This window comes from Anoplolepis gracilipes, chromosome 6, assembly GCF_047496725.1.
Source record: "Anoplolepis gracilipes chromosome 6, ASM4749672v1, whole genome shotgun sequence".
NCBI classification, from domain to species: Eukaryota; Metazoa; Arthropoda; class Insecta; order Hymenoptera; family Formicidae; genus Anoplolepis; species Anoplolepis gracilipes.
In genome coordinates this window covers 2,741,822-2,766,354 of record NC_132975.1, presented here as the reverse complement: position 1 = coordinate 2,766,354, position 24,533 = coordinate 2,741,822, and the positions used below count along the sequence as shown (strand labels likewise).

The 24,533-nt window shown below is 38.0% G+C and overlaps 4 protein-coding genes across 4 annotated transcripts; 2 read left to right on the top strand and 2 right to left on the bottom strand.

Moving 5' to 3' along the window:
* Positions 1–4,636: 4,636 nt before the first annotated feature.
* Positions 4,637–6,841, top strand: LOC140667196 (uncharacterized). The gene is made up of 2 exons (XM_072894946.1): positions 4,637–4,657; positions 5,702–6,841. The coding sequence occupies exons 1-2, from the start codon at positions 4,637–4,639 to the stop codon at positions 6,809–6,811; spliced, it is 1,131 nt and encodes a 376-aa protein (XP_072751047.1). The 3' UTR covers positions 6,812–6,841.
* Positions 6,842–6,933: 92 nt separating this feature from the next.
* LOC140666695 (uncharacterized) lies at positions 6,934–9,470 on the top strand. Its single transcript, XM_072894157.1, has one exon. It carries the CDS (start codon positions 6,934–6,936, stop codon positions 9,439–9,441), a length of 2,508 nt encoding a protein of 835 aa, XP_072750258.1. The 3' UTR covers positions 9,442–9,470.
* A 1,540-nt stretch (positions 9,471–11,010) lies between these two features.
* Positions 11,011–12,583, bottom strand: LOC140666694 (uncharacterized). Its single transcript, XM_072894155.1, has one exon. The coding sequence runs from the start codon at positions 12,524–12,526 to the stop codon at positions 11,441–11,443; it is 1,086 nt and encodes a 361-aa protein (XP_072750256.1). The 5' UTR covers positions 12,527–12,583; the 3' UTR covers positions 11,011–11,440.
* Positions 12,584–21,844: 9,261 nt separating this feature from the next.
* On the bottom strand, positions 21,845–23,651 carry LOC140667195 (uncharacterized). Its single transcript, XM_072894945.1, has 5 exons — positions 23,419–23,651; positions 23,152–23,352; positions 23,013–23,069; positions 22,034–22,658; positions 21,845–21,864 (listed from the first exon to the last, which is right to left on the bottom strand). Exons 1-5 carry the CDS (start codon positions 23,575–23,577, stop codon positions 21,845–21,847), a joined length of 1,062 nt encoding a protein of 353 aa, XP_072751046.1. The 5' UTR covers positions 23,578–23,651.
* Between the last annotated feature and the right edge of the window lie 882 nt (positions 23,652–24,533).

Below are 24,533 nucleotides of genomic sequence, written 5' to 3'. Positions count from 1 at the left end.
CTTCCGTCCGTAAAATGACGTATTTCTGACAATTCTAAGACAATTTTTCCTTTACCAAAATTTGATTTGAAGCGTAGCTTTTGAGTTATAAGCAAAAATAGTTAGCAAATCACACGTCGAGTATAGAAGGCATGCAAGAGCGGCGCGGCGCACCGCGAGCGCGGGCGCAGCTGATCGTTCGACGAGTAATTACCGCCGCATGAGTCGCTAATTATTTTATCTTATAACATAAAATTATGTTTTAAATAAAATTTTGGTAAAGAAGAAAATGTCTTATAATTACGTCAGGAATAAGTGTTGCTTAAAATAACATTACTTTAATGACCAAAAGTTGTTCCGGATCGCCGACCGTTGGACGCTGCAATCAGCTGATTGCTACACGCGATGTGTGTATGTCTGAGTGTGTGCGTAAAAGAAAGGGACAGAATGAGTGAGAGAAAGAGAGAGAGAAATAACCGTCTCCGCGACGACAACGCTCCTTCGATTGTCATCGACATTGTCGTCACGACTTTAGACCGATCGATATATTGATTTTCCGGCTCAGCTGAGAGACATCGCGTGTAGCAATCAGCTAATCGTCCGACGTTATTTTAAGCAACACTTATTCCTGACGTAATTATAAGACATTTTCTTCTTTACCAAAATTTTATTTAAAGCATAATTTTATGTTATAAGATAAAATAGTTAGCAACTCATGCGGCGGTAATTACTCGTCGAACGGTCAGCTGCGCCCGCGCTCGCGGTGCTCCTGCATGCCTTCTATACTCGACGTGTGATTTGCTAACGTGATTTTTGCTTATAACTCAAAAACTACGCTTCAAATCAAATTTTGGTAAAGGAAAAATTGTCTTAAAATTGTGTCAGGAATACGTCATTTGACGGACGGAAGGTTGTTCTGGGACACTCTGTATATATATTTTAACACATTTTTGTTTATACATATATAAAATATATTTTAATAAAATTTATATATAAAATATATAAATACATACATTATTTTTGTTTTTTATACATATATTTCTACTAGTTATTATATATTACATTTGTCGGCCGACAAATGTCATCGCAATATATGCGCATATATAGACTTTTCCAACTCTCTGCAACATAAAAATTACAAAAAATAAATATGTATATGCCTTTAATATGTATTTAGTGTCAAAACTATATACTGCGGTTGTTCCCTCTTGATTGCATTGTGTAGTGACTCATTAGCACATCTTTTATACCCAGCCAGCACATATTAGTTCGTAGAATATTCTCCGATCTTCCGTTAAAAAGATTTGAATATTCATAGAAGCTCTTTTTAAGAAGATAGATATTCTGGAGATATTCTTATGTTTTTAAAAGTACACTATCTTATTATAATATTCTATATTAAATAATACTAAATATTCTAATAACATTCTTTAAGATTAGTCATCCTACATATACTCAGATAGCAAAGCGTTCCTTGGTGTAAAAAAGGAAATTATTGCTAGAGATAAGTTTTCCTTCCGTTTCCATTATGTTGCTATTATCGGGACAATAATAATTTTGTTTGGGTTAACTTAAAAGCATTATGCGGACAACAGTTGCCTATACACAAACGAGCGGAAATACTGTAGCATACTTATTGTCAGAAAAGTTGCTACAATCTGATGGAAACAGTTTTTATAAAATATTTAATCCACATTTTCTCCAATTAAGTGGAAATATGTATATTATCATAACTATAATAATCGATCTTAATATAATTATTATAAGTAGATATATATAGAGAGTTCTAATCCAGGGATATGAGGGGGGTGAGGTAAGCGGGGGGGACGAGGCGAGGTACCTCGTCACCCCCCGCACTGACGGGGGGAGGGGGATGGGGGTAGTCCCCCTCAATCGCGGGGGAAGGGGCAAATGTCCCCCTAGACTGAGGGGGAAGGGGGAGGTACCAAATGCCCCACCCCCCAGATTAAGGGGGAGGGTGGTACCAAACATCCCCTGATTGAGGGAAGGGGGGGGGGGCATACATATGGTTCCGCACGTGGAGGGAGTGTCCTCTCCGAAAGACTGCGGAGGTCTGACGGTGAGAGAGAGGAATGTCAACTGTTATAGATAAAATAATCACCCCACTCTGTTTATTAAAAAAAATGTATATATGCAATAAATAATTACGTTCGCAACGCGGTAGAGGGAGACGGTGCGATAGACGTCCGCAACGTGGTAGAGGGAGACGGTGCGATAGACGTCCGCAACGTGGTAGAGGGAGACGGTGCGATAGACGTTCGCAACGTGGTAGAGGGAGACGGTGCGATAGACGTTCGCAACGTGGTAGAGGGAGACGGTGCGATAGACGTTCGCAACGTGGTAGAGGGAGACGGTGCGATAGACGTTCGCAACGTGGTAGAGGGAGACGATGCGATAGACGTTCTATATAGCGTAGGACAAGGAGAGTATGACGTGGTGTGAGAAGGAAAGCGCTGTATGTGTATGACAAGGGAGTGCATGATGATAGGAAAAGGAGGGCATGATGGTAAGAAAAGGAGAGCATGATGGTAGGAAAAGGAGATATAGGTGCGAGAGAAAAGAATAGAGATGAAGAAGGATAGCGAGAAGGAGAGCGTGTTATGGGGTGCGAGAGAAAGAATAGAGAGGAAGGAGGATAGCGGAGGCGCGATAAGACGGAGGCTAAGGCGTACGCGAGAAAAAGATATTTTTTTTGTATGTTACGTTTTTTTTTTTTCTAATATTAAATGTTATCTTATTATCTAATTATATCTAATACAGAGGAAAAAGGATGGGATAGATGATGATGAAGGTGGAAATAAGTAATATATATATATATATATAAGTTTAACATAAATTTTTATTTAAAAAGTGTGTATGTGTATACATATAAAGTGTGTGTGTGTGTGTGTGTGTGCGTTTGTGCATGTATTAAAATTATTATAATATAAAAAAGAATTAAAATTGTAATAGAAAATTGAAAAAAAATTAAAATATAAAAAGAATTAAAATTATAGTATAAAATTTTAAAAAATTAAAATAATGATCTAGGGTAGCAGCTCTGAAACAGAAAAAACATTTTTTATTAGTACTTTAAAAATATTTTCTAAAATGATAAAAATTATAAATACTTACAATCTATTCGGAGTCTCTCTCTCTCTCTCTCTCATCTGACGACCTGGAGTCCTCCTGCAGAGTTTCGGGGAGCCACGGTTCCTCTGTCTCCCACACCTCATACGGAAGCTCACCAAAGAGTTTCCGCAAACAAAGACGATCCTCGTTAAACTGAGGAGTCACCTCCTCGCGCCTCCGGTTCTCGGGAGTGTCACCCCAAAGGTAACAATAATAGTTTGTTTTGGTTTTTACACATAAGTCCTCGGTGTATGTGCTACACTTACACAATAATAATAAAAGTTTTTTTGTAGTATTCACACAAGTCTTAAGTCATGCAAATGGGGCACATATTGCAAGGTAAAATTTGAAATAATGGAGTTCGACACTCACTACAAAATAAACCGAGTATTAATGGGTACATATTAATCGAGTGTTCACGCACAGCACAAATCTCGTCAAAAAGGTACGCCATTCTTATGAAACACGATGTGCAGAAGTATGTGCCATCTGCAGCTGCATAACAAAAATATATGCAGCACATTCTTGTTAAATCATTATAAGAATTAATATCTGCTAAGTTCAATGCACGATCGATTCTATCTTCGAAAACACTTTCAGCACTTTCATAGTCACTGTCAGCTAAGTGCTGCACTTCATCGTCCAAATCACCCTCTTCGTCAGAACTGTTCATATCAATATCACCATTATTTTCAATAATATCCAAACCAATATTTCCAATATTGGCGTTATTGTCATCATCGTCATCACTAAAAAGTTCTAAAAGCGGCACTTCAATGTCTGAGTCTTCTTCATCGGAATTTATTATAAAATAATTATCACCATTATCTTCAGCCATATTCGGAATACACGAGCACAATTCATATATTTCCTCGCGACACGAGCACAATTCATATATTTCCTCGCGACACGAGCACAATTCATATATTTCCTCGCGACACGAGCGTATAGGAAAAACTAACCACGCGTCACGCACATTTATCTCAAATATATACACGGGATCCCATATCCCATCTCTCTCTAAACAGAGTATCTCTTTTTAAATAGACTATGCATATGATCCTATGAGAGGTAAACGTCTTTGTTTGACTGAGACTAAGAGAGCGCGAGGAGGAGGAGGAAGAGTCGTAGAATAAAATAGTGTGAAGAGAAACATTAATGTTAATAATAATTTTTTATTTGTTACAAGTATCATAAAGTATATCATTTATAGCACACGCCAACAATTCGCAATCTACGAGTGATCCGCTATCGAACGCGTCACTCTCGCGAATCGCTTTCACAGCATCATTTACATCAGTAATATTGTTTCGTTGCAAGACGTTACAAAATTGTTTAAATTTTTCATTCACGAAATGTGTATTTTGACACAACCATGAATGCATATGATCGATGCAATCTTCAAAATCGAATAAATGTAATAATGTTTGAGGTTGCATATACAAAGACTTATTAGATAATGTTAATTTAACAATTCTCGATCCGTTTAATGCGATCATTTGGATAGATAGATCACAAATCCATAATGGTTGACTTTCAGTCGATTGTACATGTCGTTCAATGTCTGCACGTTTCTGCATCAATGAGTGCCAGAGTACGATAGGCAATACTAATCGATTACCTCGGTTGTCACCAAGTATCAATTCGACATACGACATAGCTCCAACGCTTATTCCAATCTCCAAATATTTGTAAGATGTCGGGGTTAGGATATACCTTCTTCCAAGTATGCAAACCGCACGACGAGATGAAACGCTATATAAAATATTAAAATATATTAAAAAATAATATTTAGAAAATAATTTTTAGGAAATAATATTTAGAAAATAATTGAAACTTACATGTTCTTTGATTGAATTTCACCGTTCTCAATCGGAATGTAAAAATTCATCTTGCTGGTTTCTTTTGTGGAGCACATTTTTTTTTTTTTTAGCACAACCTTATGCACGGACAACTGATGCGATACTAAACTATTGAAAGTACTGCGATCAATCAGTAATATCGCAAAACGTAATGAGGAGGGGAGTATTTGTGACGTAATTTTGCAAGCGCCAATGTAAGGCTGCTAGAAATTATTAAAAATCGCGTCCCCACGTGCTTTCTCGAGCGCCGTGTGTGGCCGCCGTATGATGAAATCTAATCAAATGTATACGACGCTAGAAATATTCGGTTACAAATGTATAGGACAAAGCGTGAGATAAAATTTTTGGCTAAATGATAACATAAACAGACCGTCGACGGTACGGATGTTTGCGCTAAAGAATAACGCGCCGACAGTACGAATGTTTGCGCTAAAGAATAACGTGTCGCATAGTAGGTGGGCATTATCATGTATATTTAATTTGATTGTAAATAATAAATATAATCCTATGCGGAGAGGATGTCATATTATATTACATTACCACGAAAATATGCGTGAGATAAAGAGACGTGATAATATAGAAATGACGGATGTTTATACGAAAGAATAACGTTTTCGCAATCTGAAAAGAATATAACGATTAGATATAAATCAGAACAGAGAGTCACATCTCGCCATTATTGTCGAAGCTTGCACGAGTGTACCTTATATGTAAAAAAAATATAGCAGGTTTTAACGCAACAATCCACCTTGATAAATTCGGTGGAGGAGTACTTTGCATGGGAGGTGCGATGCGATGATTATATCAAGTCGTTGGAAGAGCAGAGTCGAATTAAACGACCGCGAATATCGATCGGATATCGACAATTGTTGATCGCAAAGATCGCGCGACTCGAAGGACTGAAAAATGCGTTGCGCAAACGTTTCGTACACGCGGGTGCCGGACACAGCGCGCATCAAGCTGCACTATTTTGGCGAGAAATTGATACAGCGTTCGAGAACCGTATATCGACTGGTGCGATAATCAATAGCAATTATATCGAACCTCGCCAGTTTCTCGAAGACGCGAGTGATATCGTGCTCGAACATGTGCGAGACGCTATCGAAACACACTGCAGTGTGAAAGTGAATACTATGTTTAACGGTGAGTTTGTGGCGGGTGAAAAGCACAACGATAAAAGTGTAAGTACAAAAAACTGTGAACTATTTCGTACATCTGATTTACGCGAATGGTACGAGCAACGTGTTATCGAGCCCACTTTAGCATCTCTCGAAGAATTTCAAGAACGTGATAGTGGGTGGGCATTATCGCGTATACATAATTTGACTGTAAATATAAATAAATATAATCCTATGCGTGCGGGATGTCATATTATATTACCGCGAAAGATAATGATGAAGCGAGCGATAGTTAACGTGCGATCCAAAGACAATGCATGTTTCGCATGGGCAGTGACTGCTGCTATGTATCCCGCTGAAAGAAGGGTTGAACGAGAATTATCGTACCCGCGTTACACGGATGTGCTAAATCTTCGAGACATTGAGTTTCCAGTGACTCTTAATCAAATTAAAAAGTTTGAAATTAACAACAATATTTCAATCAATGTGTATACCATCGAAAACGAAAATATTGTTCCTATTCGTCTTTCGGAGCAAAAGAGGGACAAGCACGCCAATTTGCTCTACATTCAAGATGCGCAAGATATCGGACATTTCGCGTGGATCAAGAATTTATCGCGACTCGTGAGTTCGCAACTCAATAAACACAATGGACAAAAATATATCTGCGATCGGTATGTATATTTAATATTATTGATTTTTTTCAAAATAAATATATAATTATTATTTCTATTTTTATAAATGTTAAAATATATATATAATTATTATTTCTTTTTTATAGATGTCTACATTATTTTTATTCGAATGAGAAACTACAGTCACATACTGTAGACTGCGGGAAGATGAACGACTGCGCTATCCGATTACCGAGCGATAAGGATAAGTGGCTCGCTTTTAACAACTATAACAGGAAGGAGCAGGTTCCTTTCGTCGTGTATGCCGACCTGGAATGTGTTTTGAGAAAGACGTACAAAGAAGAAGAAGCAGAAAAAAATTTATACCAGCATCATCAAGTGTTTAGTATCGCTTATTATGTACATTGCTCGTACGATAATTCGTTGTCCGCGTATCATTCTCGTCGCGAAGCCAATTGCGTCGCATGGTTTGCTGAAGAATTAAAAAATTTAGCAACGAGCGTGAAAACAATTTTATCTACAAATCTTCCCATGATAAATTTGACGCGTGAAGAATTGGAAAAGTTTAACAGCGCTACTCAATGTCACATATGTGAGAAACCATTCGTGGAAGACGATACGCGCGTACACGATCATTGCCACCTCACTGGGCGGTACAGAGGTCCCGCGCATTCAAATTGCAATCTAAATTATAAGGAATCCTTTTATATTCCAATTATTTTCCACAATTTATCCGGTTATGATTCACATTTTATAATCGAGGAAATAGCCACAGCGTTCGAAGGAAGAATCGATCTACTTCCGATAACTAAAGAAAAATACGTTTCATTTACGAAAGATGTTAAACTTACGGAAGACAATTGGCGAAATCACATTAAATTACGTTTCATCGATTCTTTTAAATTTCTCACAACAAGTCTCAACAAATTAGCATCTTTTCTCAGTAAAGATAAATTAAAAATTTTACAATCTGAATATCAAAATTTGCGGGTAGAAGACTTTGATCTGTTAACGCGTAAAGGCGTCTTTCCGTACGAATATATCGATTGTGTAGATAAATTGCACGATACATGTTTACCTCCGCGCGAATTATTTTACAGTTCCTTGACAGGTAACACAGTATCTGAGAGCGATTACGCGCACGCTGAGATTGTGTGGAAGCGATTCTCCATTCGAACGCTAGGCGAATATAGCGATCTGTATTTAAAAATCGATGTTTTGTTGTTAGCAGATGTTTTTGAAAATTTTCGTGACAATTGTATCAAGAGTTACGGGCTCGACCCTGCGCATTATTATACTCTGCCCGGATACACGTGGGATGCCATGTTGAAGCATACAAATATTAAGTTTGAATTGCTCACTGACATCGATATGGTAATGTTTATAGAACGAGGTATACGCGGTGGTTTGAGTCAATGTTCCAACAGATACGCGCATGCTAATAACAAGTACATGCAGTCATACGACCCATTGAAACCGTCATCGTATCTAATGTATTTCGATGTAAATAATTTATACGGATGGGCAATGTGTCAACCTTTGCCTTACGCTAGTTTTCAATGGGTCGACAATATATGCAATTTTGATCTATCATCGATCGCGTCCGATTCGCCTACAGGCTATATCCTCGAAGTCGATCTCGAGTACCCGCAACATCTTCACGACGCGCATACTGACTTACCGTTTTGTCCGACGCGTGACAAACCACCCGGCAAGAGAGAGAACAAGTTGCTCGCGACCTTATACGATAAGAAACGATACGTAATACACTACCGCAATCTGCAGCAATGTACGCGACACGGTCTTCGCGTTACAAAAATTCATCGCATATTACAATTCGCGCAATCTCCATGGTTACGTACATATATTGAATTAAACACGCAATTTAGAACAATGGCTAAAAATGATTTTGAAAAGAATTTATACAAATTAATGAATAATGCAGTTTTCGGCAAAACGATGGAAAATGTGCGCAATCGCGTAGATGTAAAACTTATAACAAAATGGGACGATAGGTACGGCGCAGAGGCGATGATCGCGAAACCAAATTTTCATAGCAGGAGCATTTTTTCGGAAAATTTAATCGCTGTGGAATTGCGTAGACTCGAGGTGAAGTTTTACAAACCAATCTATGTAGGTATGTGTATACTTGATGTATCCAAGATGTGTTTGTACGAATTTCATCACGATTACATGATTCCAATGTATAGAGAAAAATGTAAAGTCATGTACACCGACACGGATAGTCTCATATATCACATTGAGAGCGAAGACGTGTACGAGAATATGAAGCGCGACATCGACAAGTTCGACACGAGCGACTATGCGATAGACAATGCGTACGGTATACCGCTCGTGAATAAAAAGGTACCGGGTCTGATGAAGGATGAAAACAACGGTATGATAATGACAGAATTTGTCGGGCTTAGAGCAAAAATGTACGCGCTAAAAATAGATGGTAAAAAGGATACGAAAAAGGTAAAAGGTGTCAAGAATAGCGTCGTCGCGAAAACGATAACATTTGACGATTACATGCAATGTTTGAACGAAGGAATTGAAATGACGCGACAGCAATCGACTATAAGATCAAAAATGCATAAAGTATATACCATGCGGCAGAAAAAAATTGCTCTAAGTCCACACGATGATAAACGGTATATAATACCTAAAAGTATCGATACGCTACCATGGGGGCATTACAGAATACCGTTGTAAAAAAGAAAAAAAGTGTATATATTTGAATATTATATATATTTATATATGTAAACTTTATATAATATTTGTTATATTTTTACAATACATTATTTTTATGAATCCAAGAATTCCGTGAACTATCGAATCCCAACCATTTCACAAAAACTTCATCCCCTCTCTTCCTCAATATCTTTTCCACAAGATATATATCGGGATTAGCAACGCGTTGCAGTTCGTATTCGTAAAATCCACCGGCAACGGGATTTCCGCGCGAATCTTTTAATATATATGTCACGGGATTAGTTTTCTGTATCTTAACAATTTCGAACACTTCGGTGGTCCAATTTGGTGTGTAGCCTTTTTCGAATAAAGTCTTGAATTTACTCACGCGCACCGAATCGCCTATTTTAAATTTCGCCGGCGCCGCAATCTTTACGTTGCTGTACACCGTATGTAAAAGTTTCTCCGCGACGGCTGGAGTAACATCGACAGGTCTCATACCGATAGTGCGATGTTTTTGCGTGTTGTACTCTTCAACGAGTCTCGATAGTTCGTCGATCCACTTGTAGTTTCCATTGAGCGTAAACATTTTCCACATTTTATTCTTCAAAGTACGATTGAAGCGTTCCACGATCGAGGCTTTCATGACGGAATATGTCGAATAATGATTAATATCGTGTTTCTTCATGAGGTTTTGTACATTTGCATTGTAAAATTCTTTTCCTTGATCGGTTTGAAAATTTTTCGGGCATCTCGCATCGTCTCGAATTATCTCCGCAATCGCATCGGCCGTCTCGTTTCCACCTTTACTCTTGAGCGGTACGACCCACGCATACTTGCTCAACACATCGATAACAGTGAGTATGTAATTGTATCCCTTGTTGACTCGAGCATACGGACGCATCTCGACGATGTCGGCTTGCCACAGATCATCGTATCCCCGCACTATGACGTGTCTTCGGGGAAAATTTTTTCTCGCTGGCGCGTGCAGCTCGTTTACCAACTGCCGTCTCTCCAAACTATGTTGATTCTTTGCTTTGCCAGTTTTTCTCGATGGTTGTTTGTTGTTTGCTTTTTTATCACTCATTTTTCGTTTATCGTCCTTTAAGAGCCGTTCTTTAAGTTCCGTTTTTTCTATGTTTTTTTTTATTTTTTCACGTTTTCTAATCCGTTCTTGCGTTGTTCACCGCCGTCCTTCACCCATTCGAAAATCGTTCTTGATCCGTTCGCAGCCTTTTTCACAGTCGTTTTTGACTCGTTCGTAGCCGCTTTTGACCCGTTCGTAGCCTCGTTCACAGACGTCTTTCGAACGATCGTAGGAGTTCTTGAGTTGTTTGTAACCTTGAGTGTAGCCGTGAAGAACGTGTTCGTAGCCTCGTTCACAGCCCTGCTTGAGATGTTGATAGCCTCGTTCGAGGCTGTTGTTGCTGCTGCTGCTGCTGCTAGGTCGTTCACTACCACTGCCACTCATTGTAGTATATTAGATAGCAGTTCGGTAATTCTTCGTAGCGGTTCGATAATTGTTCGCAGCCGTTCGATAATCCTTCGTAGCTGTTCGATAGCCGTTCGATAGCCGCTCCTAACTCGTTCACTGATGCTCATTCGGGTTGATAGCCGTCTCTGAGTTAGCGTTAGCCGCGCGTTGAAGATTGTTTAGCGCAATCTGTAATGCTCGCACGTCCTTCTCAAGCGAAGTAAGCTTCTCGTCTGATTCTTTCTGTCGATTCATTAATCTTTTAACGCAAGACTGTACGTACAATTTGTTGACGGCATCGGTGTCAGCCTCAGGTTGCGCTACACGACGAATCTTACGCGACCTCGCATCGAAGTCTGTAACGACGCGACACAGAGCGTTTTCGTGCACATAACTTTTTACCAACCTATCCCAAGAGCCGTTTGTACCGGTTGCATCATTTCTTGAATCGAATAAGCCAAACTTGTTGATAGGCATTTTTTTTTCCGACGCTTCGTAAAGTGTCACGCGACGCTGATCGACTGATTAGTTTTGTCGATACATCATTCAATTTATAATAAGACCATCTTCGCGAAGTTCTTCGATAATCGACATGATTTCATTGTCGTGAGCATTGTTACCGGCTCGACGCGAAGCATCCAGTAATCGCAGACGATCTACCAACTCGTTTGGATCGTTCCAATGCACGTAGTCGATCTTATTGTCGTTTAGAGTCATAGCGCGCGGTAGTATACCCTTTCCAGCTTTTCTGCTAGACAATAACGGCGCAATTACATTTTTATACTTATATCCTTTAGTCCCTAATACTGGATTATGTGCTTTGTTCCCACGTTTATGCGCATTCGTCGCTAATAATATACTTTTATATTTAAGCAAATCATCTTCGGTGTATATTTCATCGTCGGGGATTTTTTTGAAAATTAATTCATAGAGACCAGGCGTTCCCGTATATTTTACTTCATTGATAATTATATTATCATTTTTGTCTACGTCAAAATGTTTATCACCGAGCATTATTCCATCGTTAGAAAACTTAATGCCGTACACATAATCCATAGCTTTATCTTTATCTTGATTCATAACAGTTAATATATATTTTTGTCCGAGTGGACCTAAATGCTCTCGAAATATGTTTACACCTGCGGACGTTTGCAATTCACGTTGTACCGTCGTAACCAACGAATCGGGTGTGGTTTCAAAAATTTCGTCGACGGGTGGTTGCTCGTACGATAATTGACGCGGTTGCGCAATTTCTATCTGAGTAGATGTGTCCGGTATCGTTCGTCTTTGATTAGGTGTAGAAGTTATCGGCAAATCATTTAATGAGACGTTTAATCGTTTTTGCTTTGAGCTCAAATCATTATATGAGATTCTTGGTCGTTTTTTAACTTTAATAATTTTCTTTTCCACATGGTCTTTTTCGAGTATATCGAACGGCTCGATTTTCGATACGTCGGATTCTACATCGATGGTATTTTGAACAAGCTGTTTTAGAGGCTCGCTAATCGGTTTAAACTGTTTCTCCAACGCTACATCTTCCTCAATTTTACCAGTTTTTAACGCGCGATATTTTTTGCGAATTGACTCGCTCGTCTGTACAATTTTTCGCGCAATCTTTTCACGATCACTCATGTTTTTTTTTATGTAGACGTTGCTCTGTCAATGTTTCGATAGCGACTGATCATTTTACGGTACCGCAAATTCATTAAAACCTCTTCTGTAACGTCCATTGTTCATTGAACTGTCTTTGTCAATTACTAGAAATCCATGCTTGTGCTGCCAACATTTTTGGCATAACGCGCTAAAATCATCGTACGACATGTCAGTATTTACATGATCGTTGTACACATGTCGCAAGTTTGTACCGTCTTGTTTAAATAAAATCAACAGATTAGCATTGTCGCGTATAAGATGCTTGGGTATCTTGGCATACGTTTGACAGAGATAGAAACAATCGACGCTTGAGTGTCGACCCATTGAGAAGTACTCTCTTATCGTATCTTGCTTGTCGCATGCCACGTCATCGAAGATAAAAACCGAATTCGGAAGCGCCTCTCTCGATGAAATGACATCGCTGTTATTAGAGAACGTAAAGTAACCAATTTCATCTATCGATGATAGTAAATTTTCCAAATATTGATATTTTGGTTGTTGAAGAGATTTTGAATATATGTATAAATTTTCAAAGCGTATGCCGTTTGGACTTTCTATCAAGCTTATCAACAAGTTAGTTTTACCGCAATTCGAAGGGCCGCAAATGAGACCGCGTATTGTATTCGGTAACATTTTTCCATGTTTGTGTATTTCTTTTTCAGGCATTAGTCTATTGTCAAAATTTGTTACTTTAATTACCGTTGGTTGTAGCACGAATCGCATGACTTGTCTAATCAGACTTAACGATACTTTATGAGGAGGAGGAGGGTGAGGAGAGCCTATTTATAGATGCGCATCAAATCGAAACCGCTCAGTGTCAAACATGTTTCTTTCACTGTCGGATGACTGTGATATTCTCAACCTTACCTCAGAACAGTTGCAATATATACCGAAGATTATTTTATTGAAACAGTTTGGTCGTTACGTGGAACGTCTGTGGGACAAACTTCCGGAATATATAAAGGCTGATTCGGAGGTTCAGACCTATCGTCGCTGTTTCGAACATTACAATCGACCGTGGCAACGAACGCACATTGACGGTCCAGCACCGATGATAAAAGATTGTTACGAATGTCAGCGAAAACCGTAAGAGGCTGTGGTCTGTTGAATCGCGCGATAAACGCACTCCCTATCGAATTACATATTCCTGGATATCAGTTTTGCGGACCGGGAACTCGTTTACAAGAACGATTGGTTAGAGGCGATCGAGGCATCAACCCATTGGACGTCGCGTGTCGCGAACACGATTTAGCTTACTCGCGAAGCAACAACCTCGGCGAACGACACGTAGCGGATAGTATACTAGCTGCGAGGGCGCGGGAACGTATTACCGCGAAAGATTCGAATTTTGGCGAAAGAGCAGCCGCCACGGCCGTTTGGACGGTCATGAAAGCAAAGACGAAAATGGGTATGGGGATGAAAAAGTCGTCGACGAAGAAAAAGATTACGAAAAAACGAATACTTCCGGTAGCGAAACGCGGAGGCGTATTACCGATTCTACCAGTGTTGGGTGCTCTCGGATCTCTGATTGGTGGAGCGGCTGGTGTAGCGAAGATGGTAAACGACGGAAAATCTACGCAACGTCAGTTTCAAGAGATGCTACGTCACAATCGCGCCATGGAAGGTCGCGGATTGTATCTCGCGCCATACAAATACGGACGAGGAATCTCAATGAGAAAGAAGAAGAAAAAAAAAAAAACGTCAAAGAGACACTAAAAATGCCAAAGGGTGCAACTACCAACGTACAACTGCTGCAACTAGCAAAACGTATGCGCATTCCGTATTTTAGAGGCGTTTTTATGCGTGACTCATTACCGATCGGTGGTATATATCGAAACGAGAGCGGTATCATAAATTTGGATAACGCTAAAGGCTCGGGTACTCACTGAGTAGCGTATGCAAAGAGAGGGAATCGCGCTATATATTTTGACAGTTTTGGCAATCTTCGCCCGCCGAATGAATTGATACGATATTTAAATGTGTCAAAAATAGATTATAATCATACATCCTATCAAACTTATAATCAAAGCATCTGCGGACAATTGTGCTTGCAGTTTCTCCGAACGGTCGATGCACGCGAATTTAAATTTTAACACATGCACATTATATGTATGAAAACACATTTTGAATAAAAATTATATATTAAACATATATATCGCTATGTATCTTCTTTATAAAATCCTATCCTTCTTCCTGTATATTATATAATAATAATAATAATAATAATATGTTACATTGATATATTTTTTAATCGAAATGTATAGTTTATTGGAAATGTGTCAAGAATACTTTTAATATCTTAATAAGTTACGTTTATATTTCTTTTACTGCAACCTTTTCCTTTGCTCTCTCTCTCTCTCTCTCTCTCCTTTCCTTACACATCATACTCTCCTTGTGCTACGTCTATAGCGTTGCCCTTTTCCCACCATTATGCTCTCCTTGTCCTACGTCTATAGCGCTTTCCTTCTTACACCACGTCGTACTCTCCTTGTCATACGCTCTATTGTGCTTGCAGTTTTTCCGAGCGGTCGATGCACGCGAATTTAAAGACATACATTCCGCTATTTAATTTAGTATTCGTTAAACAGTTTGGTCAACATGTCTATGACATTCACGCTGACTGGGAAGAGCAGCGTTCTCGCGGCAAATTACTCGCCCACCGTAGATTTAAGCGATGGTGAATACGAACTCGGTCTAGCGGATTTTGAGAGTTATCACACGATATCGAACGTGAATTCCTCGAATAATAAATTTTACTTTGGCAAAGACGATGCGGAAATTACGATTCCCGAGGGATCGTACGAGCTGCAAGCGATACATGAATTTTTGAAAAAAACAATTTCACGAAAACGTTCGCAACACGCAGTTCGTGATGGTGATAAAAAACAAACTGACGACGATGACTTCGAGGCTGGAGAATGGCCGATAGTGCTCCGCGCTAATTACAATACGATGCGGAGCGAGATCAAATGCGCCTACAGAATAAATTTTAGCAAGCCTAACAACATTGGATCGCTGCTAGGATTCTCGAACCGTATACTGCAGCCGCGAAAATGGTACGAGTCGGACGTGCCGATTAACATTATCAACGTGAACATTATCCGCGTCGAATGTAATGTCACCGCGGGTGCGTACAACAACGGTAAACTCGTTCATACGATACATGAATTTTCACCGAGGGTACCACCAGGATATAAGATATCGGAAACACCGGCGCACATCATTTACCTACCGATCATCGTACGGAGCATTACGGATTTAACGTTACGCGTTGTCGATCAGGAAGGACGATTACTCGATTTTCGAGGAGAAGAGATCACCATTAGAGTGCATGTACGACGGCGACAAAATTAGCGTGTGATGCTCGTGCTGAACGGATCGAAAGACGTGAGAGACAACACAATTTTTACGACGCCCGTGACGACAACAACAACAACAACATCGAGATTTGCTAATACGCAATCATCTTGCGCTAAGAAAAAGAAATTGAACGCATCAAACGTTGCGTTTTTACAATCTTTGGGATTCGCGGTGCGAAACATTTGAACGATGACTGACATTCTCAACATCGCGGACGAACCGATCTTTGACGATCGCATCGTCAAGATTGAGACTCACGCATACAACCCATTCGCCAACACAACGTTCGGACACAGTGACGAGATAAGAATACCCATACAACAACAGGATCTGTATACATTACCGTACGAGAGTTTCTTATACATCGAGGGAGAATTGAAGATAAACAATCCAACTGACGGATCTAATGTGGTACTGCAAAATAATTGCGTAGCATTCATGTTTGACGAGATTCGATACGAACTCAATGGCGTGGAGATTGATCGCAACAGAAACGTGGGAATAACGAGTATGCTCAAAAACTATGTAACAATATCATCCGATAAAAGCGTGATTATGAGAAATGCTGGCTGGAGTGATCCAACTACTGTAAATGGACATTTTAATTTTTGCGTACCGCTCTACATGTTATTGGGATTTTGCGAGGATTACAGACGCATAGTAATTAACGCTCGTCACGAGTTGATCTTAATACGATCGCGCAATGACAACAATTGTCTGGTTGGAGCTTCGGTGGTGGAGCCTGTGATCAACATATTCAAGATACAATGGCGAATGCCACATGTGCTGTTGAGTGAAATTAAGAAGTTGGCTATGCTGCGCGCTCTGGAAAGCGGACGCTACCTCAGCATGGGTTTTCGCTCGTGGGATCTGTACGATTTTCCGCTGTTGCAGCGTACAACCAAGCATTCGTGGGCCATTAAGACCGCGACTCAGCTGGAAAAACCACGATACGTTATCTTTGCTCTGCAGACAGGTCGGAAGAATGTTATGCTCGAGGATATGAGTAAATTCGACGACTGCAAATTAACAAACGTGAAACTGTATCTGAACTCGGAATGTTATCCGTACGACGATATGAATCTGGATTTCGATAAAAACAGATGGTCGATTCTATACGACACGTACGCGCGTTTCTGCAAAAACTATTACGGATACGAGTACCTCGAACCGAGCCTCACCGTCTCACAGTTTCTACTTTACGGTCCGTTTGTAATCATCGATTGTTCTCGACAAAACGAATCGGTGAAAAATGCTACCGTAGACGTAAGAATAGAATTTGATTGTAAAGAAAATGTGCCGGCAAACACTACCGCTTATTGTCTCATTTTGCATGATCGCGTTGTCGAATACAATCCTCTAACGAACGTAGTACGTAAAATTACATGAATCAACACTAGCAGGAACGCTCGTCTTATCAGCCAACCAACCAACCAACGTTTGATTCTTCTGTAAACGAAATTGGAGAATCGCATACCGGATCATATAACATAAAAACTTGCGATACTCGATGGTTAACGTCAGTCGTTCGTCGTCGTAGTTCTCGCTAATATCTCTTCATTATGGTTGTGCCAACGTTTGTGGATCTTCAAGGATTTATCGTTGGAGGAAAGTTTATCGTGAAAGAAATTGCGATTTTGACGAAGGGATCTGTACTCTCTCATTATATTTTTACGAGTCTTACACCATTTCGTTTGCTCACGAGGTCTGAGAGATCTCAGGTTGCATGGTTGGTTGGAAAACATCATAATCTGCAATGGGAAGATGGGAACGTTCCATACTACATGGCTAAACGTTTAATCACTGAGGCTGTGACGTTGAAAGATACATCTTCTCGAGTGTATGTCAAAGGACATGAAAAACGAGAATGGTTGGCGAATTTACTGGAAGACGATGCGAGAATCGGTCTTATTATCGAGACATTGGATAACGACTATGATGACGTTCCTGCTTTAGATAAATTAGATGCTACTCTGCGTTGCGATAGACATGTACGAAATTGCGCTTTACAAAATGTATTTAAAATATTCAATTGGTGGTCGAATCATCATCATGAAGGTTCAATCAACCCATATTTACATTAAAAAACTATAGTTCAAGTATTATTTTCTATATTCTGTAATTAAATTTTTTTAATTTTAAATAAATTTGGAATTTTTATACATTTATATATTTCTTTTACTTGTCACCTTCTTTCCTTACCATCGTGCTCTCTCCTTTCCTTACACATCATACTCTCCTTGTCCTACGTCTATATCGCTGTCCTTTTCTCACCATGCGTGCTCTCCTTCCTCTCTATTCTTTCTCTCGCACCCCATAACACGCTCTCCTTCTCGCTATCCTTCTTCATCTCTATTCTTTTCTCTCACACCTATATCTCCTTTTCCTACCATCATGCTCTCCTTTTCTTACCATCATGCCCTCCTTTTCCTATCATCATGCACTCCCTTGTCATACACATACAGCGCTTTCCTTCTCACACCACGTCATACTCTCCTTGTCCTACGCTATATAGAACGTCTATCGCATCGTCTCCCTCTACCACGTTGCGAACGTCTATCGCACCGTCTCCCTCTACCACGTTGCGAACGTCTATCGCACCGTCTCCCTCTACCACGTTGCGAACGTCTATCGCACCGTCTCCCTCTACCACGTTGCGAACGTCTATCGCATCGTCTCCCTCTACCACGTTGCGAACGTCTATCGCACCGTCTCCCTCTACCACGTTGCGAACGTCTATCGCACCGTCTCCCTCTACCACGTTGCGAACGTCTATCGCATCGTCTCCCTCTACCACGTTGCGAACGTCTATCGCACCGTCTCCCTCTACCACGTTGCGAACGTCTATCGCACCGTCTCCCTCTACCACGTTGCGAACGTCTATCGCACCGTCTCCCTCTACCACGTTGCGAACGTCTATCGCATCGTCTCCCTCTACCACGTTGCGAACGTCTATCGCACCGTCTCCCTCTACCACGTTGCGAACGTCTATCGCATCGTCTCCCTCTACCACGTTGCGAACGTCTATCGCACCGTCTCCCTCTACCACGTTGCGGACGTCTATCGCACCGTCTCCCTCTACCGCGTTGCGAACGTAATTATTTATTGCAAATATACATTATGAATAAACAGAGTGGGGTGATTATTTTATCTATAACAGTTGACATTCCTCTCTCTCACCGTCAGACCTCCGCAGTCTTTCGGAGAGGACACTCCCTCCACGTGCGGAACCATATGTATGCCCCCCCTCCCCCTCCCCCATCCCCCTCTCAATCAGGGGATGTTTGGTACCACCCTCCCCCCTTAATCTGGGGGGTGGGGCATTTGGTACCTCCCCCTTCCCCCTCAGTCTAGGGGGACATTTGCCCCTTCCCCCCGCGATTGAGGGGGACTCCCCCCCCCCCCCCCCCCGTCAGTGCGGGGGGGGCGAGGTACCTCGCCTCGTCCCCCCCGCTTACCTCACCCCCCCTCAGATCCCTGGATTAGAACTCTCTATATATATCTACTATTATATGAAATTGCAATTACATATATATATATTTAGTAATAATTATCTATTTTGTGTTCGGAAGTGGTGGCCGACATAGAATACGAGCAAATTGAATGTTTAATAAATATTTTTCATATAATTTTTTTTACTATGTATATATATATAATAGTAAAAAATTATATGAAAAATATTTATTAAAAAACATTTATTAAAAAATTTATTTTAAATTATTAGATCAAAATCGCTAGTATCTAGTTAATAGTAGGTAATATGAGTAGAACGACCAAACTAGCCAATAAATTCTTTATTTAATATTACGATGTTTCGACCATTTGGTTGTGGTCCTTTTCAAGTGTCACTATAATGAATAACAAATTAATAATAAATTAAGCACAGAAGATAAACGCGACAAAATCGATCAAAGACAAATTAACTTAGTACATACATTCGAGTGAAACAAAGATGTATAACAATGTATTGTACAAGTGGAAGGTAATTAAAACATTTCGCTGTTGTAAATATTAATAAAACGAACCAACAAGTGACGAAACACGTCTTGTCAAAACAAATCTTAAAACTGAACTGTCGATTTTTTAAAAAACATTTTAAACGACCTTTATTGTTCAGATAAGATTTCCACGGTTTTTTTAGAAACAACGAGAATTTCTGTTGCTAATACACTCCAGAGATTTTTGAGTTCGAAAAAACATATAAGTTATGTCGACAAGCATATTCTTGGTGCTTTTTCACGTTCAAAAAAGTTTTTATTTGACAATAAAGACATTTTAGTCACCAAGGCTGACAAAGGTCAGGCCACTGTGGTAATGAATAAGACTGATTATTTGCTACAAATGGAATTGTTATTGAATGATGAATTTACCTACAGAAAGATAAATAAAGATCCAATTAAACCGCTTACGAATAAGATAAATACACTATTAAAATCATGGTTTGATAATGAATTGATTGATGAAACAACTTACAAACATCTTAGGTGTACCAACGGTAATCTATCTCGCTGGTCTACCCAAGATCCATAAACCAAGATTTCCTTTAAGAGTTATTGTTTCGTCTGTTGGTAGCCCCTTGTATAACGTCTCTCACATGGGAGCGTCCCGTTTGACCACGTCACGATTGACCACAGCCATTTATATCGACTAGAGAGTCTATAATCAGAGTGGCGACAACTGGGTGCCACTTTCTGATTGGTCCGCCATTTTCCATTGCCGCCAGGTTTTCAAACTTATCTAAATTTTGTATTAATAAGTAAACAGTGTTTAAATTAAAAATTAAAATAGGAAATAAATAAATATATATATAAAATTATATATCACATGTTATTTTTTGCACATTGTTAAAAAACATATGTTTATATTATATAAAAATAGATAAACTCATTTGAAACAAAAAAATAGATAAACTCAAATCACATTTGAAACTAAAAATACATAAACAAAACTTATTTAAAACTGAAAAAAAGATAAACTAAACTCATTTAAAAGAATAATGCATCGCCATAGATTTACTGTCATATTTTCGATTACTTAATATAATTTTACGCTTATTTTTAAATTTTAAACGTACCGTTGCAAATTTGGAAAATAACTTAAAACGCAATTTATGACAGTCTGGAATGTATTGTGTAGAAACATAATTAAATTTCTCAACTAAAAAATTATGTAAATTTACATTACGCATTTTTTGAAAATAAGGACTGTAATGTCTAAAAATATTTTCTAATTGTAAAAAAACTTGAAATGTTGGCTTATTAACAAAATAAAGACTATTTGCATTATAACATTTAATTCTTACAAGTTCAGAAAATTTAAAATTTAATGGCGTTTTAGAACCAACAGATTGCATGCAAACAGAGCATGTAATACATGTTTTTTTAATAGATGCCAAACAATATCCTGCAACATTATATAAGCAATTCATCTCTATATTATTATATTCTTTTATTGCACTATTATCAAACAAAGGAATTTGATCTATGATTGTAGGAGATTGTAAGGATCCATTAGATGTAGGTGAAGGATTAGGTACATTATCTTTTTTGGATTTTAAATATTCTAGAAAACCAGAAAGATGTTCACTATCATCAATTTCATAATTTCCCGTTAATATTGGTTTTGTAAACATACTTATGGCAATAAGTTTTAAATTATTTTTAAATTGTAAAGGATCTAAAATTACATTTTTATGGCGCAAAAGTGAGAACAGATTTTCTATGCAGTCTTGCGTAAGACGACCAGTCAAAACAAATTCAAAATTGCATTCGTTTAAAAGATATTGTACCAAATTAACAATTGATGTTGTAGAAAGTATGATTCCTCTTTGTACAGGTTTAAATATTCCTTTTTCACCTATTTTTATTTTTTTAAAGAGATCAATTATTTCATGAAGAAAAGAGATACTATTATCATATATTTTTTTGTTCTTAATACCTAATGCTGTACAGCATGATCTAGAAGTCATTAATGAGAACCATTTAGATATTTGTTTAACAAACCATGCAGTAGTGCGAAATTCCGGTTTATAATTTTCATTTGATAAAAATTGTAAGGAACTACTGACATGGGTTGAGAAAACATTTTTTGCTTTGTTTACACGCATTTTATTGTAATTATTAGTACAATTAACATCATTATATTGTAATCTAGGTGTAAGGAGAAATTCCAGGTCTTTTTGAAACTCAATTAATTCATTAAAATGTGTAATCTCTACTCTATTAGATGGTAAGTTGTATTTTTGAACAAATTCATCTGGCAAGATGAAAAACCCATTGGAAACTAAGGCTTCTTTTAAATTTTTTAGAAGATGTGGTATATCTGCGATAAAATATAAAAATCTATCTAAAGCGTAGGGATGTGACATACAATTTCTAACATCAGAATGCCGTCCCACATTGATTCCACAACATTTCCATATTTTACCATTTCCAGGACCCATGTCAGAAGTTATATAATTTACATGAAGACCAATTTCTTCAGCTTTTTGAATTATCTGAAATATAATATTTTTAACAGTTTCTCCATTAAATGAATCACCTGTATAAAAATAACCTACAACATGCTTCCATCGCTTAGCTATGCCCGTTAGCATAAACGTTAGAGCATGTGTTGCTATACCTTCTTCATGTGAAAGAGTTATATTTCCAAGTAATGTTTTTGTTGAAGAATCATAAACATACTTTGGACTTATATTCATCTCATCAAGAACAAGTCCACATTCTTTATCGATATCTTGAAAAGAATTTACCTTCAATTTTAAAAAATCAAACATTTCGTTTGAAATACCACTCTCAAACTTCAAATTTTCTATTCTTCGTTGTAAGGTGCGCAAACTTGGAAGTGATATTTTTTGTCGAAAAAGTTTTTCGTAACCACTAGTACCACAAGTTAATCTAAATCTAAGCGCATTTTTAATGGTCTCATTGGACCAATATTTTGTTCTTTGTGTTCTTTTTAATAAAGCATTGATTTAATCATCTTTAAAAACTTCTTTTAAAACTTTTCTATACTTATCATTCTTCATTTGTTCTTCAAGTCTTCTTAATTTTAAACTTATCATCTTATATCTTTTATTTACACGATATAAATTAAATTATAGTTTCTTAATTATCTCTTCTGAATTATTTTTTTCCTTTACCTTGATTTTATCATGCATTATCTAAAAAAAAATATATATATATAATATTTAAATATATACTTTTTTTTATTTTGTGTACATATTCTATCATATTTTACTTTACCTGTTTATCATTTATTATAATTTGATTTTCTTCATTAACAAGTTCTTGCTCAATAATATCAAGATTAGATTTCTCATTATTAATATAAAAATGTAGTTTTTCTTTTTGAAAATATTCAAATATAGTTGGCACTGCGTTTGGTTTTAATTTTTTTTTTCCATCGATCCTCCTCTTTTCCCACATTTCAGGTTCAAAATGTACCTATCAATACAATAATTAATTAAACAATATATTATAACATAAATATTCATTAACAAGTAATTTTACCTCGCATAAATATGAATTTTTGCTTGGTGTCCAGTTTGGGTATTTATTATTAATATTATTAATCCATTGATTTCGGCGTTGTATATTTGTTGGTAACATTTTCATGTTATATCCCTTCTGTGCGGAATTATTACAAAAAGGAATTGTACAGCCAACCATTTTGTAAAAATTTTGTAATTTAGATTTAGACAATCAATATATTATTAACAGAAAATCTTAACCTCACTGACAGATGACAGAGTTACAGACAGACTGCATATGTCTCTGTCTCTTTCGCACATTTCTTTCTCTTTTTTGCATATTTCTTTCTTCCTCGCACAATTTCGTTGGAAAAATGGCAGACCTCTCCTGATGTCGCCATTCTGATTATAGGCTCTCTAATATCGACCGATGCCTAGGGTCATCAGCAATGATTAACCAAGAGAGTCTTATTTTAAACTGGCCAATTGGTGACGTGGTCAATAGACTCCCACCCCTCCACATACATACATGACATACATAGATTAATTAAAAAGCCAGCCTCACATATTAAGGACGGTTGGTCCTTTTCCACTAAGATCAAGGATACTATTATCGATAACAAGGATTTGATGATCTCATTGGACGTGAGTTCTCTATTTACTAATATCTCTAAGGATTTAGTTTTGAGTGCCATCAAGAAACGTTGGAAAGACATTACTTCCGTCATGAGCTTTACTCTCTCTCAATTTTTACATATAATTGAATTAATTTTGGACTCGACCAGTTTTAATTTTAATGGCCATTTTTATGAACAAATCTTTGGAAGTCCAATGGGTTTTCCCTTATCCCCGATTTTAGCCGAGATAGTCATGGATGACCTAGAGTCACATTGTCTACATTCTTTAGGTTTTAACGTCGCCGCCTATTATCGATATGTTGACGACATTTTTGCAGTAGTTCCGCGCACAGTTATAGATGAGATGGTAGAGACCTTTAATAATTTTCACCCTCGATTGAAATTTACCTTTGAAATAGAACATAACAATTCCATTAGTTTTTTAAATACAACGATTATGTCGACAACACTTATAACTAACTGGTTTAGGAAGCCTATATGGTCGGAAAGAAACATCAACTTTCATTCTAACCACCCA